The 21182-nt window shown below is 34.4% G+C and overlaps 1 protein-coding gene across 3 annotated transcripts in view; it reads right to left on the bottom strand.

Annotated features, from left to right (window-relative positions):
- The window catches only part of PACRG (parkin coregulated), a 213197-nt gene that overhangs the window by 90539 nt on the left and 101476 nt on the right, over positions 1-21182 (bottom strand). For 2 of the 3 annotated variants that reach the window (XM_030945613.1, XM_030945612.1), the window contains 2 exons: positions 16334-16505; positions 5067-5216 (listed from right to left, as the gene is read on the bottom strand). In XM_030945613.1, the coding sequence (XP_030801473.1) occupies positions 5067-5216; positions 16334-16505 (322 nt within the window). The remainder of the gene's footprint in view (positions 1-5066; positions 5217-16333; positions 16506-21182) is intronic. The other variant, XM_030945614.1, reaches the window with a different exon arrangement.

Here is a 21182-nt window from a genome sequence, read left to right as displayed (position 1 = left end):
TCATCTCCTTAAAAAGGTGATTTACTGGCAGATGTCATTTTGGGAAAATCACAATATTTTTCATTAAATGTTGATGAATCAGAACATCCTGCATCCTCTTGTACTGAAGGTATATATTAAAAAAAAACCCAGAAAATGTATCAAAACTAGTTTCTTCACTTAGACCCGTGTTGTCATGGTGGTCCTACTCCTTTGAAGTGTGTATCCTTAAAGCCACATCAGAATCTTTGTTCTCAAATTACAGAAATTATAACTGATGGATTTCAAAGAAAGCTTAGAAAAAATGAAAATCTTGCAAAACATGCAAAGTAATAGGAAGAATAAATGTCAAAATGAAGCATAAGAACAATGTGAAAACTGTAGAATACAGTTTATGTTACTAGTATATAAGCATGGTTTATTTTATCAATAATCTTACAGCATTGAATGTTTTTTATGCAAATTTCAACCATGAATCAACTAATTCTCTAGGAATCTCCATTTTCAGTTTAAAAGGAAAGAAAAAAAAAAAGCTAAAGCTAGAACTCTGAGAAAAGTTGTCTGAGAATAGTCTGAAATCTCAGAGTTCATAGGAGAAATTAGGAGAGCCTCAAATACATTACTTTGTAAATATTGATGTTCAAGATATCTGGGTTTTTTTGTTTGTGGATTTTTCTTATTCTGAAAGATTGAGATTTCTGAACACAGAGTTGGCAAGACACAAAGTATTTTAGAAGACTGACTTTTGAAAGGACTTTTGTATTTCCCGTAGGAAGAAGCAAACAGTTGAAATCTTCTGGGCAAGAGATTTTTCTTTGGAGCATATTCAATCACATTAAAGGATAATTGCTGCTTCTCACTAATAACTATGAACCACTTGGAGGAGCATCACTGCCTCTGGAATACATAGGCAGTTCTGAAAATACTTGAACTCCAACACAGGGAGGACTTGTACCTCTAGGCAGTCTTTTGCTTTTGCCGTTTAACACTTAGGTCCTGCTTCTTCCTTTTAGAGTCTGTGCAATATTACTGCATTTTGTAAAATAGAGTTCTCCAAAGTATGTGAAGTACCTTTCGCACAAGAGAATGTTTTTTCCCAAGTGAAGTTCAGGCGCTGTAAAGCATGCAGTATAATTCTGTTTTGTGGCTTCACACTTGGTTGAATGCTACAATACAGCTGCATCAGGTATTCTCAGTCATACCTCTAAAATTTTATTTTCAAGGACTGGCTACATAGGTAGAGACTGTCCAAAGTTTACATGAGCTTTAAGTTATTGATAGTGTCAAGGCAATTTTATTGCAGCCAAGAGAAACTTCAGGCTGCCCTACTTCCACTGTTTACCTCACAGTGACTGTAACAAGTCACAGATGAAATTACCATGCTGGAGAAGTACCTTCCACAGTGCAGTGGCAACCCACCCTCCTCTCTTTGAGGCCTGTAAACCCTAATAATATTTTGTTTTATCTAACTTTACCTTATATGCAGAACTGTTCTTACTCCATATAATATAAACAGATAACGTGAAAATAGCTGTTAAACTAAATACATGAAATTTTCATTTACCAGTCAGGTAAATCAATCTCTCAATCAGGAGAATTTTGCTGTTCCTAAAAGTCTAATCCTTTTAATGAATTTGTTTCTATTTCAGATATCATTCTGACATAAATGAACTCTAATAGCATATTCCAGGCTCTGAAGGCTCCTTTTTCTCTCCATTTTTCTCTTTTATTTTTCTCTTCGGTCTGCTTTCATAAAATAACAAGCTTCCTGTATTTGTTTTTAAATTGTATTTACTCCAGATAATTCACAGATTTATAACAGACAGCTTAGAAAATAGGATACATAAAAGATAGGGTTTTGTGATGCAAAAGAATACGTCCCTTTGAGTCTATACAGAATTTTCTTTCCCTCTTCACAAGATTTAAATGAGTTTTATAAGAATACATTTACCTTACACATATAACTACAGTGCCATTAAAGAGTATATAATAAGACTTAATAAGCACTATCATGACAGTTTTAGTTTCTTATCTTATATAGCAGCAAATTTATATAATAATCCCTGTGTTGGGAAGCTTACTTGGAGACTGTTAGTCTCCTCCCAGTCTCTAGAAAATAGACAAACAGCTCCTGTGTCACAGCACTATTCCTCTTCCTCAATCACTGGAATATACTCATGTTCCCCTCTCTTGCTCTCCTGCCAGCCTTATGGCTCTGGCCAAGAGTTTCAGCAGAAAGCTTCAACTCTGTTTCAGAGCACACTCTGGCCAGATGGTGAGGGTGCTCTCCCTGTCTCCACCAATAAAGACATGAGTGATATCACCAGCAGAACTCTGCTCTTTCATGTCTTAACGCTCTGTAACAGGGCACTCAGGAATCCGAGGGAAAAGAAACATCTACTGGAAGTGAGGGCCTAAGTTCCAGAGAGGGCACAAATTCAGACACACCGAATATGCTTTGTGCACCAAAAAGTCCCTTGCTCACTAACAAGGCTCTTCAGAAGTTAATGGAATCCTCTCCTCTGGCTTTCACACAGTCTGTCTCAGGAGGCTCAGATCTTCCCCCAGCACTTATAACTTAGATTGCATTGGTTTATTTTAAACCTCTATCTTGTAACTCAGTTAGGTGAGCACATTTTGTATGCTTTCAATGATTAAAACTCCTAATTTGTTTTTCATTGATGCTCTCCTTTTTTATAATTTACAAAAATTACCAATAGCAATAACACATGTGTTTTATTAAATAAGGAATATACTCTTTTTATGACATTTCTGACCCTCCACCTAATGTATGGAAACTTTTTGTATCTAAAGAATTTTGGCTTGGAAGTTTCCGAGCTTCACATCACACACACTGAGAGTGGTATTCACAGACACTGAATCTGGGAAAGAGTTCCTTTCATCAGGTAGATACTGATCTAGTGAGGTGGCAGTGACTAAAACATGGCTTCCTCCAGTTAACTTAATTCTGAACAAACTTCCACAATGTCTGACTTAACAGACTGCAAATCAAACAAGTGCAGGAAGATGCACCACAGTTCTTACTTCCACAAGCTATACAGAAAAGAAGAAAGAAGAACACTTCACTTACCACATCTTTCACCTGTAAAAATAAACAGTGAAGAAAAAAGTCCAGATCAGTCTCTGCAATTTCCTTATAACTGGGAGCAAACACCAGCACCTCAGCTGCCTATTAGCTTATGTGAGATAGAAAGAGGAGGAAAGAATCCTGTATTTTCTGCCAACCACCAGGGAAGGAGGAATGAAACATAATCTTTTTGTGGAAGGAGAAGACAGAGGTATTCCCTATCATCCTCAGATGAGTACCAAAGGAGTTCAACAGTTTCACATGGTTGGCCTTGCAAATAGCATCTATTTCATTCCTGGTAATACTAAAGTTTCAAAATTTTTATTTCTAAAAAAGTAATGACTTTATAAAATCAGCTAATTTTCAATTATTACTTTTAATTTATTTTTGAGGCTTTAGTTCTTTAACGTCAAGTATCATTATTTAGTGTAGTTTTACATAGGCACAAATTCACAGAGTACATATCTCATACAAATATGTTGAAAATATGTTTTATTTTGCTCACAATACAATCAGAACTGAAGATATATTTAGATTGTGTTTAATGCCTTGCCAAGCTATGTACCTGGCTACACATGAGCTTTCCCTATTATTCATCTGAAATCACTGTAGAAAAGCCCAGTCAAGAGAATTTATGGGCTACTTCAGGCAGAAATTTGGAAAAAAGCATGTGTGGTATATTCATTAATCAATGAGAGTCATTTTTACGGTCTTGTTTTGTGCCAGATACTGAAATTAGATGTGTTAGGGGGAAATCTTCCAATTCAAAAGGAGCCCTACTGAAACTGCTTAAGTTCAGCCAACAGATTTCACTCATAACCTTTCATCCCAGGACTTCTGGAAAGCCACAACTGCCATCAGAAATAACTTGCATTTGTGAAATTCCATGTTACTGAATGTTTCTCACTAAGTAAAGTCAGAGACGTACATGTATTTGAAGAGATCTAAAATGTAAATTTAATTTGTGCCTTCAAGTCAGTCTCTGAACAGGCATTTTTCAATCTGATTTGAATCTTATACTTCCTAAAGAGTGAGTATAAGGTATTATATTCTGTAGTAATGCAAACAGAAATTATAATAGGAAGGAGTCCTGCAGAGAACTCTTAAAATGCCATGAATTTAATGAAAACCCTCCTTTGAAAGCTTGTGAGGAATTAATTTCTTTTCATCTATGTGGCCACAAGTCAATAATAGGAATTTTTAAGTCAGTAACATTGTAGATAATTGAAAATAAGTACAGGTAGATTTACTACCAAAAAAATATTTTAAAAATTAATTTGGCAAAAGCAATATACATCATGTTGATTTCAGCTGATGACTGTGGTATAAATGTACTCACAGTACATAGAACTCACAGCAGCAGTCATTAAAGACTGAAACTGGTGGGATCTGCACTACAAAGAAAACACATACTTAACTGTAGATATAAATTAGTTCTAAATATCTCTATAATGAAACCTGCTAAGCATGCAGCAATATCTTCAAACTTCACTGTTTTGCTCGATATCATCTAACTTGAAATTCTTCTATGACATGGAGTTTTCTCAACCCTCAAATTAATTAGTTTGATCTCTACTTTTATTTTTAATCTTTCCTAAACCTTCTGGTAGCAGCAAATTGCTTGTGGAGAGCACAGAATTGACTAAAACAGCTGGACTAAACTAACATGTTGGAGGGAGGAAAAAAGCTTTGCAATTTATTAATGTATTCAAAAGACTGTTACAAAGTTTACAATTTAATTATTGGAAGATTATAGAACTGCTTCACTGCTTCTGTACTGTGTTAAATAAACTGTACGTGCAAGGAGTAATAAATGAAATTGTTAATTTCAGTGCATCCTTAGGGAACAGTAAGAGGGGGAGTTTACATTATTTAGAGCTCCAAATGGATTTGAGTTTATATACAGTAATAAATCTTAACTACATTGTTAATTAACCCTGCCTCAAGCCCCTTTTTGCCTTAGGAGTTGAAAGACACAGTGTCTGTTAGCATAACTCACCATTCATGTGCTTAAAGATGTTTAGGACTGGGAGAATTTGCCGATAATAGGGCACCAAGGCCTCCCCCACCATTTCAGCTGACACCACCAGGTGCTGGATGACTTTCAGTGTGGTGCAGAGGACCTGTCGGTTACGAAGGTTCAGTGCATCTGTGATGCAAAAAGAACAACAGGCAGAAAGCAGAATTAATTTCTAAAATGTAAAGGGAGGGGGAGGAGTCCTCTAATGGACAAATTTAATTAAACTATACTCTGTTGGGAATTGTAAGTGGGCCTTTATTAGCCCAGCTTAGAAAGATCCCAAAGATGGATTGCAGTCCTGATGTTATAAAACACTGCCTTGTCTGATTGTTATTTGTTCCCACAATTTGTGCTGACTCTTCAGTAACCCAAAGAATGCAGCTCATTATTCCCTCATGCTGCCTGTATAATACTGGCGTGGTCCAAACAAATGAAAAATAAATGTTCAGTAAGTACCACTTGGGGCCAATGGAACTATACAACTGCAAGACAACCTGCAAAGGTTGACAACAGATGCATTCTAGTGCAACAATTGGTGTTTGTATGTTTGTACTCATTTAATTAATGATCATTTTATTCATTCAACTGACAATTCCTACTATTCTGAGAATCAGTACAATGAAGCAAATGTTTATAGAAAGAAAAACCCCAACAAACAAATCTTGTAGGCTTTTTCAAAAGAAAAACATTCTAGGGGAAAAAAAAAGGTTTTGTCTAGCCTACTTAGATGTTTCTCTTAGCTTTCAGTGTCATGCTTCTAATCTTATGACACTAAGACATTTCATAAAAACCTCTTGTTTCTTCTCTTTTAATTTTACCAAAAGCAAGTGCTTTGCATTCTTTCTTGTAATTAAAAATGAGTCACACTTGAAATAAGTTTTTTTTTTCCTTGCAAAATCCATGTATTTATAAAAGTATTTCTGAAATTATGCAGCTGGATAAATTTGTCAGCAGTTGTCAGATTTGGTATGGTCTTATATATCAGTCCAATACTCCGGTGTTCTGCAGTTACATAGACTTCTACACATCATTGCATTGGGACAGAACTGAAAAAGATAAGCTCATATTCATTACTATGTTTTATAAACAGAGACATATTTAAATATGTGATTTGAGACACCATAACAAAGTGTAAGCATTTAGAAAAAAAATTGTAGCAAAAAACCATAAAATTTGAAGAGGAGTTATTAGTAACTTCTTCAAGAACTGCCTCTTCAAGTGGAAGTATTAGGATCAAAGATATCTCTACTTATTGCAGAGGTGTTGGAGCTAAATGGTCTTTAAAACCCCCTTGCAACCCAAACCATGATTCTGTGATTCTACAATTCTATGTTCAGTATTTCCTGTACTGAGTTTTATCAGAGCACAGGAACGCCATTTCATAGGGAATGAAGTAGTATTTTCACAAAGGAGCAACGTCAGTTTTTCCATCTCTTTAAGCAAATGCATTGTACCTCACCTGCTTCTGCTGCTTATCACATGCCTGCTGAGTGTTAAAAATCAGAGTTAGATCTCCAAACCAAGGGCAGGGCAGATTGGTTGTGTGAATGGACAGAGACAATTCTAAAAATCAACTAGTAAATACTCTCCCTTCGTGCCTCTTGGCATGCTTGTGAACAACATACTGAACCTACGGTTAGAAAGTCCAAGGTAAAAAGGTACTATTCATCCACCTCATCCAAGTTAAAGGAGTACTGCTAAATGAATATACAGACTGAATTCCATATTGCTTATTTTCTACAATAGTCCCTGCTGTAGTCATCAGGCTGCTCTTAATTTCACATTGTCTCTGAGCATAATAATGTGTGGATAGGAAGCCCAACAATGCAGCATGCTCATGTTAAGTTCCAGCAAAGAGGCTGGCTATTCCAAATTATGCTTTTGTGGATGGATGTTCTAAGGCTTCTTTAGCAAACAGAATCATCCAGATAGAATTTTAAAGATTGGGACAAGTCTCAGGTAGGAAAATACTCTGTTAGAGAGTAACAGGCATTATTCAGTTTCATGGAAGAGTGGTTAGAAGAGCAAGTTTTGGGGTTCCATCATGCAGATTTATTCACTACTAACTTGTCATACACATAAATAATAGCTAACTGAACTAATACGGAAATTATCACTAACACCGGCAATTTTCAGTACAATAGTTTATGTCATGCATACAAGCATGAATGAATATTTATATACAATTCAATGAATTATTAGAAATTATTAAAATTAATTATTAATACATACAAAATTAATTACAGGATATAAAAACTAAAAATTGACAGAAATCACTGCTTCTTAATTGTTAACAAATTGTACCCACTCCCAGGAATAGTACTTCTGGACTGTAGAAGCTGTCCCAGACTATAAGAAACCTTATTTCTAGGCATGCAGAGTATGTCATGTAAGTGGAAATGGCTGTCCAAATACTCCCAGAAAGAACTTTTGGATGGATCCCATCTGATGCTATAGACTTGTCTCTGTCCAAGTGGAGCAGCAGGTAACTGACCATTTCTCCTTGGATTATGGTGGCTTCATCCTACTCCCCATCCCTATCTCCAGCTCAGGGGTATACAGGGTATTCTGAAAATAACTGGTTTTACTAAATAACTAAAGATGGAGGCAAAGGATGCATTAAGTACCTCAGCCTTTTCCTCATCCTTTGTCTTATACTTCCCCCTACAAACAGTAAAACACTGGAGATAGATTCTCCTTAGCCCTCCTTTTGCTTCTGATATAGCTATAGAAATATTTTTTATTATATTTTAAGGCAGTAGCCAAATTAAATTTTACTTGGGCTTTGGAACTTCTAATTTTCTCCCTGCATAACATTATGACAACCTTCTAGTCTTCCTGAATTGCTGGCCCTTTCTTCCAATGGTCATAAACTCTCTTTTATCCCCTGAATTCCAGACAAGTGTCTCTCTTCAGTCAGGCCCATTTGTTGGCTCATCTTTCAGCACATGGGGACAATTTGCTCCTGAACCTTTAAGATTTTCCCCTTGAAGAACATCCAGCCTCCCTGGACCCCACTGCCCTTCAGGACTGCCTCCCAGGGGTCTCTGTCAAACGTACTCCTGAACAGGCCAAAGTCCACCCTCTGTAAGTCCAAGGCTGCAGTTCGGCTGACCTATCTCCTTACTTTTCTGATAAGTGAAAAGTCTATCATTACATGAACACTGTACCCAAAAGGCCTTCAGCTGCCACATCACCCACATAGCAGTCAACCAGCTCCTGGCTTGATTATATTAGGCACTTTATAAACATTCAATTAGAGGCAGTCCCTGACCCAAAGATACACCACTTTCAAATACCTGTTTATCGTTTTAAAATCTGGTAATTATTTTATGTGTACTACCATCATCACAAACCATTCTCCCACATGAATGAAAAGAAGAAAATATTAATGCAGTATTTGAAAAAAAGTATATTCCAATACATTGGAAAATATCAGTGGCATCCAGAGGTTAAGAGAAATTGAAGAAAGTACTAGTATCGTTACACAGGAATAAAGCAGACCATTATGAATCTTGGTACACTACAGCTGTGTAGCCCAAATGAAGGAAAGATGCATAATATTCAAAGTATTCCAATTTAGAAAGCATTCTAGGCTGTTGCCTCTTGGCCTAGAAGTCTGCTGGATCTGTTATTGCGAATACATCGATCTTCATACTAACTGCAAAGTACACAACTGGTTTACTTCTCAGTTAAAGATACCTTTCTGCTCCCTAAAGGATTTTGAGAGGACTTTCCTCCCTCATCAGTACGTATTTTTCTTTGGTCCTTTAGACTACTGTAACATTCTCTTGCTAAGCAGCAAAACACTCCAAGCCAATAAATTGACTGTTGCTTGGTAGTTTTGATGTTTTCTACTTAAATGGTATGAACTGGAAGATTTTACTTCTGATTTAGGATATAGTTTTCCAAGAAATCCTCCAGCTTAAATAATAGCTCAATTGAAGTATATAATGAAGTATTTTTCATTCAAACATATGTTATTTTGTACTGCTATAGCTTTTCCAAACAAATATTTTCTGAAGTTCATAATAACTTTCTTAAATAAAAGAAAATTTTACAACGGTAGCAGCCTAATATCTGATTTAAAAGCTCAGTATCTGAGTTTGTTCTATTTCTACCATTCAAAGCCAAAGTAAGAAATAGTTATGAAATGTGAAAGCATATTTAAAACTCCATAGTGCTGTTTATTAAAGCTTGTTAGCAATGAAGCAATATAAGATACCAATTCATTGACTTCAGTGAAGACTTTAATTCTGTCTAGCCTTTGTTCTAGGTCAGCCTTCACAAGGCATCAAAGTTAATTCGCTGTATTGTTAATGTCAGATAAATTTTATTGGCAATTCATGTAAACTGATGAAAATTTAGTGTTTCTTTTGTTAATTTCCGTTAAGAGCAGAAACTTTCCTTAAGATGTATGTCACTTGTTTGCTTATCCATTTAGCTAGATGTTTACATATAAAGCAATAAAAATAATTATTTTAAAACATTCATATCTTTTTCTTGAGTAATACTTCCTGCTTCTCAAAGACCTAGAAATTATATAAGTTGATATCTTTTATTTTTATGTGGTGGTTTGGAAAATCCTATCTCAGTCCCAGACATTGTCTATAATAGAAGCCACAGTTCTCATCTGATAGATGAAATTGATAGATTCTATAAGCCAGGAAACAAGACAGCATTTCTGCCAATACACAGTGGATCTTTTTCATGACATAGTATAGTTCCACAGAAGAGATCAAATCAGAACATGCTCTCCCAGATAGCACATTGCTATCCTGAGCTTTACAGAATCAAATCAATTTGCCTAAACTTCTGTCTCTTCTTTAACTACTAACTATAGATTTTGGTCATTATATTAAAAGTTATGTTGATAATGTAATTCTTCTCTTCAACTTCTTTTTCAAATACACTTGTGAATTTATGCTTACAAGTGCACCAACATTATCCATTTTCTATTTAGGACTTGCAACCAAACATTAAAACCAATTTATTTTGCATTTATATCTCTTACTCAATTGGTAAATGAGGCAACAGTCTAAGATAATTCTTTGCCTGAAGCAGAACAAGACACACAGAGTATCCAGTGAGGTAAAAAGCACTCAGGATAAAAATACTTGACTGTTGTGATCTACTTAATCTTGTTGATCAAGGTCTTATTTTAAATTCACAGGGTCAGGTTTAAAGAAGCCCTAACATGAAGTGTTCTCAAAATGCAATTGATTAAAGTGATACATACTTCTCTTACAAAATTTTGTTCAAAATCTTCACAGTGCATAGTACTTAACTACCTGTACTTATATAATAGTATTATGCTAAACTTACAGAACAGTAATGAAGACTGTTACAAAACACATCATTTCAATCAAGAGTGAATAAAAACCAGAATAAGAACCTTGTGTTCTGTACTTTTTAGAAGTCCAGTAAGAGCCCGATCGAAACAACAACAGAGATGTACAAAAATTACTTTCCGTACAACTGAAAGAGTGATGTGTTACAGTGAAACAATGGGAAGGATAAATAGGGGGTAAGGCATGAAAACTTTATGCCAATTTTGTCATCAAAGACCTTTTTTTGTAAAGCCAAAGGCACAGAAAATGCTAAGATCCATAGTGAAACACTGATGCTTTCAAAAAACATGATATAGCAGAATATGGAAGAAAAAGTCAGTCGGTGGCTTCTTTCAGCTTTAGTTGTGCTTCTAATTGTAGCATTTTACTAGATCAGCTCCTTGAATAAAGCTTGAATTATATTAACATTTGTGGACCCAGTTTAATTATGTATTATAAAGAACACTTAGAAGAGAGTCCCAAAACCCTGCTGATTGACTATGCCAGTCTCTATCCATTTCTATCCATTCCTAGGTGTACTATCTTTCCTTTGTGCTAAGATACTAAAACTGCACTGAGTATCCATCCTCCTGATGAAAACAGGTCTGCTATCACTGAAATGTGATGCCAATTAGAAAAAAGATCTGCAGAATCAAAGAAGTACAGGCATCTGTACTGCAAATCCTAATCTAGCATTCTAAATGTTCTCTAGATCATCGAAGAAGAAGAATGTGGACAAGAAAAACCTGATAAAACAGTTTTCTTACACTTTCAAAAGGAGTTTAATAAGGTCCCTCACTGAACCTCCATGGCTTCCATAGAAATAAATAGTGACTTAGAGATAGAAACTGTGGGCAGAGGAAGAATATCACTGGTAAGGCCTTGCAGGAATCTGTGCTGAATTTCATGTTTTCCACTAGATCCAAATGTGATTTGGAAGAGTCTTCACTGATGATAACAAAGATTTCTGATGATATTAAGTTATTCCAGATGCCCAAGACATGGACTGACTCTGAAGAACTGTACCAGAAAAACTGGGTGATAAAATTGCAGATGAAATTAATTACTAATAAATGCTAAATATAATACATTTATGAATTCAGGAATAAATAGCTCTAACTCCAACTTTAAAAGTCAGAGATGTTAATTACAGATTTCACTTTCCAAACATGGATGAGATTTATCTTTATTGAATAAGGAACACAGTTTCTCCTCACAGAAACGAGTAAAGAGGAGTAATAAAGGAGCTACTTCCTAAAGCAGTTAAAAATGCCTGAAATGACCAGTTTTGGGAAGAAGAATCGAACAAAAACCTAATTGCAACTACTTCTACTGGTTGATGGAACCTGCAGGGGAAATGCTTTAGTATTTGAATATCAGAACAATTTTAAAAAATCAGAGAGCTTTGATTTCTTTAAAAGCATTTTAAGTCTATAAAAGCATGCTTGTTTGCTTTTATCTTTCAGTCTGTGACCTTAATACTCAGGATTGGTTCTCAAGAACAACAGTCAGCCAGGAAGAAAATTACAATTACATTAGTGTTTTAACTTTCTTTCTGTAGGTGAGAGAAATCAACTTATATGATTTGCAGAAAGAAAACCATATTTATTCCATAAAAATATTGCCGAACTTTGTGAAAGGAAGTATTTAACAGTCATTAAGTACTCCTAAATACTGTGAATATGTGAGAACTATGACTATGCTTAGAACAACTGCTAGCAACACATTCAACTTTGCATATCTAAATGCAAAAGTGACACTGATTTGACATTAAATGGGAGTTAACTACACTGTAGTCCAAGACAACATTTTTCATGCAAATAGAATGAACAATAAGAAAATGGAAATCAAGTGCAAACAGAATGTGAACAATAAGAAAAGAGAAATCAGTTTAATTTGGAAATTTATTAAACATTAAAAAGGACTCTGTAGGTGACACTGAGAGAGGACTGCTCTATTAATTTCTCTAAATCTGACTCACAAAAATATCTATTAATTAAACATTTTTAACAAAGTTTAAGGTATCCTTAATTTACTGTATCACAGAAGTTATGTTTAACAGCATGGTAAAAGTCTCAAGAAGGAAAACTTCAGTGTTCCTTAGGATGGAGATTATTCTTTTTGGACTCAATCAAAAGAACGGGTCTGCTGACTGGAATTGTGTAGAAACAATACTTCCTTTTAAGTTACAAGTGCAAAAATGAGAGCTTTTCTAGCTTTTAGGCCTAAGTTCAGATTGTCTACATATCTATTTTAGGATTCACAGCACAGAACAGAGAAGATTCTGGCAAGTGGGTGATCCAAGATAGTAATGTGAAATCAAACACTTAAGTATCTTCATTAGCAAAGCTATATGAAGATCTTCCTATTGATCATTTCTAGCCATTCACTCCAATGTCTGTGCTATGGTGTACTGTTCCTTCATATGTGGGAGTGCATTTATAAATTAGACTATTGAAATGATCTGACTTTAAAAGTAATGCCACTTTAAAAATAATTTTGATTTATTTTACAGTTGGGTTCTTTGGCTATGGTTTTTTGTTGTTGTTGTTGTTGTTGTTTGTTTTTACACATCTAGATGAAAATATCACCAAGTTGCTCCATAAACAATTGCATTAGCAAAAGTCAGAGTGTGGGAGCTGTAACAATTAGCGACTTTATGCATGCAGGGGTTGAAGACTCCTACAACTCCATTGCCAGCAAAGCAAATGAATGGCAGCATGCTTGCTGCCTCTGAAAGCAGAAGTGGTGCTTCCATGCATTGTGTTGCTTGTCCCTGATGTTACTCATAGAAACAACAGACAAAGGTGCAGAAACTTCTGGCTCCCTCAGTATTTATGTCTGCACGTGTGTGTCACACAGAGAACATTGGGGAACCCTGAAGTCAGGAATCTGAGAGTTGCAGAAGCCTAACAAAAGCCAGCAAAAGGACTTAAGGCTTTTCTGATCCATTCATTATGGGAAATGTAAGATTAAAAGTAAAAAATTTTCCCAAAAATGAACATCAAAAGGAATTTTACACTCCTATAATGACCACAGAGAAGAACATAGAAAGGTTAGACAGACTCCTCTGTTTCCTAAAAATAAAGGAACTCTCATGTAACCTACAGACATCTCTGTTTACTACCCCAGGGGGCTGTGCCTGGGTTCTGTTCAGTTCTCTGCCACCAATGAATCTGCAATGTGGGGCAAAATTAGCCTCCTTCTTCTGCTTTTTTACCTGTCTGTAATATGACAATAGCAATATGGATCTTCCTGGCAAAGAAGATATCTGGCTGTTTATTGTGCATCAGAACTGTCATGATACTGCTGCAAAGTACTTTGCTATTTGTCATATATCTCAATTTATATATCTTTGCTGAAGTTGGAATAACTCAGACAATTGGTTTGCCTATATCTTCTGTGAAAGGGAGCAAAAAGTCCTATATCTTAAGTAATCCCATTTTCTCTGTTTGTGCTATATTTATTTTTAGTTGGATTCCTTACAAGTTTGACATAAACAAGTAATTTGTTTCTTCTGAGTTTTATGTCATGCAATGACTGCATTTATAACTATTTTATAATGTTTTTCCAGTGCAAGATACAATATATTCTGAATTTATATCTTGAGATATCAAAATATATTTTGAACATTTTTCTCTCTGAGAAATTAATGCCTACAACCTGAGGAATTTTTTCTTCCTCTGAATTTCCAGTAAAAATATTCCTTCTAGTAAAAAAGTTCCTTCCAGTGTGACAAACAAAAAACAGGAATTATTTTTTAACTAAATGCATTCTTCTTTATTATTTTAATCATATTTCAGGTATTTTAGAAGAGAATCCAGGCCTGTTAATTTCAATTGCCTCTCATTTCTTAAGTCACTGCTTGTTTAACAAGAAAAAAAATTGAAAGTATTTGGGCTTAGAACCCACAGATGGATTAAATAATATTATTTTCATTTTTAATGATATAGTGTTCAAATGTGTGGTCTTTAAGCAAGGATGGCTGGAAGACAAATTCCTCCTTAAATCATTAAAATATAATACAGAATTCTAATATTTAATTTAAATGCTTTAGAGAACATTTAGGTCTTCATTAAGATATTCCTTTGATGACCATGCCAGAGAGAAAACTGCTTTTAAAAGCATTCTATCTGTAGAGTTGTTTTTCTGACCTTTTTTAGCCTTTTCCCCTAGATCATCTATATTAACTTTCCTAACAATCAATTGATTCACTCTTTTGCAGTAGAAATATGGTAGTGGTCTAGAAGAAGACTGGTTAATCAGAAATAACTCACCCAGTGGGACACTTTAGAGACAGTAATCTGTGTAAAACATAGCTGAGTTTATTGTGGATGCTGCCGAGTCACAGAAATGTATAGCTACAACTACACTGCTGTATTGCACAGTCATAGCAAATTAAAAAACCCTTAAAAGTACACATTTTCAGACTCCTGGAGATGGTGGTGTCTTCTTTCACTATTAGTGTGGCTTTAATTAGGAAGAAGCCTTTAACATTGATAACACTTAGATTCTTCACATATTAAAACTAATAGAAAAGCATTTTTAAAATAAAAAATAAGCACTTTAGAATAAAATAAAGCAGAAACAACAACTAAATTTAGCTAGCAGATTCTTGAATGTGTTCCAGCACCATAAATTATGACTTAACACTACATATCAAACCCATAAAAATATCCTTACCTGGAAAACTCTAATTCTAAATGCTGTGTAACAGCTAAAGCTTCCAGGTAATTAAATCTAAGCTAGATTCTGTTCTCAGAAAGACTTTTAAATCCCAACTGAGGAGATGCTGTCATAAACCTGCAGTCTTTTCTGAAGAAATTTCACCTTTCAAAAAACATGATACTACTGCAAATATATTTGGGTGATGTTGGCAATGCAGTTCTAAAGAAATTATATCATTCCTCTCCTTACGTGTTTCCCCTTTAGAGGGAAAAAACAGTAACGTTGTTTTCATAACCTTTCTCAAGTGTCACAGAGTAAACATTCTGAATATTATATATTCCTTTTGACATTTTCAAAACTACGTTAAGATAGAGATAGTGACATCTATAATCAATCTTTTTAAACTGAGAAAAAATTGAATTTAAAAAACCACAATTCTGACCCTTCCCACACTATTATTTCAGTATTATCAGGCTCCAAACTATATTCACATCCTGTTTTACAAAATTGTATTTAAAGCTGAACTGTCTCATGGACAGGAAAAAGAACAGCAATGATACCATTAATGATTAATCATAAAAAAGAAGCCAAGTTTAACAAAAATGAGCATATATTTGTATAAGTGTAGCATGCAGATTTAAGAATCACCATAACTAATTAGAGAAGGATGATGGTTCAGAATAATATCTCTTCAAGGTACTGACCTTAATAGACGAAAGGACAAAACTATGTATCTAAAAGACTAGGTGGTTCAAGAAAATGAATTTTAGTGGTACTACACTTGAAGTTTAGTGGTATTAAATTTGTTTTAAAATAATTTATTGGTTTTTACAATTTTTCTTTCTACAAAAAAGCTATGTTTGACTGTATAAAATCTTCAAAAGTAATATTTTTAAAATTCCACCTGATGATTTCTCCTTTCATTTTAGATGAACTGGTCTGTACAGTAGCAGATTTACATTGTAAATACAGAAAATCAGCTAAGGAAATGTCACTTCACATTTCCAAAGACTAAGAGCAACCCTGTAATAAGAGAAACATTAACCCAAGAGTCTATTCTGAAATACTGCACATATCAGTGATTGAAGGCATAAGTTTTCTGGCCTTATATGTTAAAATTTACTGACATTTGCAATAATTTTCATGCGATGTTCAGGCTGTCATGTTTTACAGCTTAATTAGCAACTTTTCAAAAATTTACATAAGATAAATACAATTTATGGATTTTTCTCCTACATGTTCACTTACTTTTTATTGGGATAATGAGCTGAGGAACAACAGGAAGAATCTTGCTTCCACCATGCTCCAGCAGGTCATGGACTCCTTGACGAGCAAAAAACTCATATGGAAATTCCGTTTCACAAAGCCCATCAAAGAACAAAGGCAGAAAGTAATGATAGTCCAGATCTTCAATCTCTACCTGAAAATACAAAATAAACAGATAAATGCAATTTTTCAGTACTAATACAATGTGATCAGCCCAACAGATAATTCATGCCACTTACACCGGCATGTTTAGAAAATAATAATTTGTTTTTTATCACTGCAGTATATATTGAATCACAGGTATGGTTTATGACAAGATATTAAAATACAGAAATATTAGAACTAAAGAAGAGAATAAAAATTAATATACTTCCACATATTTTCAATTTTTGATAAGTCAGTACCAGAGTCTTATATTCTTGCTTACACACTTTGCAAGTTACCCACAGGAATCAAACCAGTCATTTTAAGAACAACACTCTGCTTCTTTAAAAAAAATTTGATGTTATAGCTTCACTTGGACACTCAAAACAACAAATAAGAGAAACAATCCTGTGAGCACAGCACATACATCAATATTTGTACAATAATTCCCTAATTTGTTGAATACTGACCTAGTTTATTTCCTATTAATTTCAAGAGCAGAATTATAAAGAAATTCCATGGTTCTCTACTGTGAAGAAAAGGTATAGAAATTATGTACCTATTTTTAATAGGAATTTCCTTCCAATCCTAAATTACAAAGTATGTTAATCTTAACAAGCTATGGAGGGATTTTGCACTCTAGTTTTCTTCCCTTTTCCTTCTTTTACTCATTAGGACTCTACCACAGACACTCAGGCTAGCCAGGGAGAAACAGAAGTTTATGGCCTGTCAAAGCTCTGAATACAGCTGAGAAGTAACTCAACAGCAATGAATTTTCTCTGAAAAGAATATGATCCTCCAAATCACTTGGAGACCAATCCATCTCTTTAAGAATGCACTTCCATCTTTAAAACACTGCTTAGCTGCTACCCAATTTTTCCAGTGAGATTTGGTAGTATCCAGGTAAGATTCTTCACACCTAACAAGCTTTGTCACATATGCCCAACTGAAGCTCCAAATATCCTAGATAAAATTTGTCAGGTTAAGCAAAATAAACCCCACCCATTGATTTCAGAACAGAAATTGCAGTCTCACTTGAACTGAAGAAGTCTGAACTAAAGCAACCAAGAACTGAACTTTACAATTCTTGGATAAACCACACAGTCAGGAAGTAGCACATAGATATTCTCTGTTTGACACCATGGTTCATTTTTCTCCTTGCTTAACTGAGCAGATCTGAATCCTGGTCTGGCACACCTTAGCTACTGACTTCAATCTTTCATGTTGAGAGAGATCAATCCATGTAAATCAAAATTAACTGGAACTAATACTTGAAAGTCAGTATTATGCATTTGCTGTGAGTGTCTCACTACTGGCAGACATAGCGCCAACATAGCCTCTCACACACTGATTGTTAATCTCTTACAGGAGATTAAAAGGGCAGTGGCATAATACCTATTCACTGATGTGATCGAAATCAAGTCCCAGTAGTGGATCATGCAGGAGAAGGACAAAGGAAACTCACATTTCCTGTTTCGTCAACATCATATATTGTTTGCTTCACTGTAATTTTTTTCCTCATTGGCTTTTCACTTTACAAGAAAAAAATCACATGCCTTTATCAGATGCCTTTACAGTCAATATGAACCCAGGGAAACAGCCTCAAGTTGCTCCAGGGAAGGTGTGGATTAGATATTAGGAAAAATCTCTTCATGGAAAGGGTTGTAAAGCACTGGAACAGACTTTCCAAGGAAGTGGTAGAGTTGCCAACCATGGAAGTATTCAAAACCTGTGGCTATGGCACTTGAGGACATGGTTTAGTGGTGAACATGGTGGTGGTGCTGGGTTAACAGTTGGACATCATGGTATTTTCCGACCTTAAGGATTCTATGATTATATAATTCTGTGGATATACCATACTCAATTTGTAAGAAATTTCAAAAATAAAAATTAAGTAACAAAAAGAAATTAAATATTATGATTATTAATAAATAAAATAACAAGAATTAAAAGGCATTGAAATTCCTAATTGATGGGGTTTGTATTTCTTGAGGACATTCAGCATGCTATTAACAATACCCAGTAGACAATAAGTCTTCTCCAAAAGTCACAAGAAAGCTGTATTAGGTAATAATGGACCAAGAGGTCAAAAAATCATTGACAAAAAAGCAGGACCAAGAAGAAGAAATTTTTTTCATGTTCTTTGTCAACAGGACAATAAAACTTTCTTTAATATATCTTTTTAATGTTTAATTTGTAATCTATAATATTTTGGTATTGAATGTTCTAGTTTCAGAAAATCAAAACCAGAACTTGTAACAGCAACTTGCATCTGGCAAAGCTTCAGATATTGAAGAGATGCAATGTTTTTTTTTGATGGGAGGTGTTTCACAAGGCAAAAGACCTTACCACACTCTCTTATTGAGATGGGGTTTAGAAGGTATTCCTTATACAACTCTTTTAAAACTAAAAAGTATTTTCACAGTGAAAAAGGTCCTTGACACACATCCATGTTTGGTTACTGAATCAGAGTTTGCATCTATTTTGCTCCAAAGACACATACGCCTCATTTCTTTTCTCCCAGTCTTCATTAATACCTCCCCTAACTGTAGCTGCCAGTTATGTGTCTTCTCAAAGATTTGGCATTTCTGATACTCTGTGCATTTTTTTTCCTTTTTGTGCTTGAAATATACTTTTTCTGTTTCAGATATGTTCTCTACTCAGAAGCTTGTCAGTGTTTTTCAGCAATAATAACTGCTTAATAAAAAATATCCTTATCTATCAACTCTGTATTATGGTTGCATATTACAAATACATAGGAATGATATATCAACTTTAAGATAAATATGATTTCAGGATTTAAAAACAACTCACATTTTTACACACAGAACAAAAGATTTATTACAAGAAATCTTTTAAAAAATAGACATATGACAAGCTGGTGATTATAAAGTATTTTTGTGTACTCCTCAATTAGTTCCAAATGCCTAAATGGTTGGCAACTAGCATGGCTCTGAAATGATTTTGATTTCTAACTTATTTCTTGAAGTGTCAGCTGTCCAAGCACACAGGCAATTTTTACTTAGCTTTTTTTGCTCTATAATAACTCCCACAATATGGAAGCCAGAAATATTTTGTCTTACATTCTATGGTGTGAAACTCTTTCCTTCTGTGTTTACTATTTAGCTTTTGAAAGTGGCTATTATACAGCTGTTCAGAGAAAAATGTGATTTTTTTCTGGTTTTGCCTACAACATCCTTTTGTGTTTTACATCCACCCACAAAAAATGCTGATTAATGCTCAAATTCTTGGCAAACTTGTCTACATCTGACAATGATGCTGTAGCTATGGATTTTAAGAAGAAATCTCATAATAACTCTTATGAACTTCTGTACTAGTGGTTTGCAAATTTTGCAGACATAGCCTCTGAATTTTCAGTAAAGAGGCACTAATAAAAATTAATGCATAATATATGATTAAATAACAAAAGCAACCATAGAATGAGTAAAATCTTATGTTTCATGAAACTTTCAGGATCCTTATATGTTCTAAAAGCTCCCTAGGTGAAAAACAATACACAGGTAATAAGTGCTCCTTTATTATTACATAAAACTAATGTACAAGATGGGAGGAAACTAGTTGCAGAATCACAGTCAATTTGTCCAGGAGAGAATCTGTTCCTATGAAGCAGACCATAATAAATGGCAAGTCTGCTGAGGCAAAGAAAAATCAGATAAAGATTCTAGACTGACAATAGGAAAATAAGATTTGTGGCTAATCTGTCTGATCGATCAAGAAAACAATCTGTTTGAGAGAACTTAAGGTATAGAAGAACTTTGACAACAATGGTATCATTGGTCTTCCTTAAAGAATTTTATATAAAATAATCTAGTAAAATATAAGAGAAACCCGAGTTTTGGAAAGTAGTGCTTAAGCCACATAATTTAATTTTTCATCTCCTTTCACACAACTGATTATATTATACCATGCCTCTGGTTGATTATCCAAAAACTGGATTTGATCTCCCAGAAACATTATATCTAACTATGTATGTACTCATTTAATGTCTTGGTCTAAGGCATTAAAATTAAGTAAAGAAACTCTAGAATTGTTGGGTTGATAAGGACAAACAGGAGTTTTTATAAGACTTGTAAAGATTTTGTTATGATTCTTTGTAAAATAATAGTTTCTCTTAAGATTTACTTTAATGTCTGTTCTTTAGGTTAATTTGAAAAGAAAAACATCAACATTTTTCAGCAGTCTCAATTTTTAACTTCCTTTCCACTTTTTCTTCCAAGATTCCTTTCAACATTTCTTTTTTTTTCCATCCAATATCCTGTACAAATAGTCAAGAAGAAGCCTGAGCATTTCACAATTTTTGGTTTCTTGTTTTTAACATATTTGATGAATAATGGCATATTAGTTCTAAATCTTCACTATGGAGCAAGTAATGCTCACTAGTATTTCCCAGACTTGCCTACACAGATTTTTCAATATGTTAATTTTGCTTATGGTTCAAAACACAATTCCACTGTTCCACCTAGTCCCTAGAAATTTTCTAGCAAGAAAAAGTTCTCTTTTTAGTCTGCTCTATTTCATCTTCTAATAGAGTCATACTACAGTGATTTTCTATGGTAAGAGGCTTAGTCTAGTAATTACCTGTGTCTTATCAAAACAAAATATAAAAAATAAATAAAATGGAAAATACAGTTGTGCCTGTATTTTCCATTCTGCAATGAAATGCTAA

The sequence above is a fragment of the Camarhynchus parvulus genome, chromosome 3 (genome assembly GCF_901933205.1).
Source record: "Camarhynchus parvulus chromosome 3, STF_HiC, whole genome shotgun sequence".
NCBI lineage: Eukaryota > Metazoa > Chordata > Aves > Passeriformes > Thraupidae > Camarhynchus > Camarhynchus parvulus.
The sequence above is the reverse complement of the archived record's forward strand: the minus strand, read 5'-3'. Positions and strand labels throughout refer to the sequence as shown.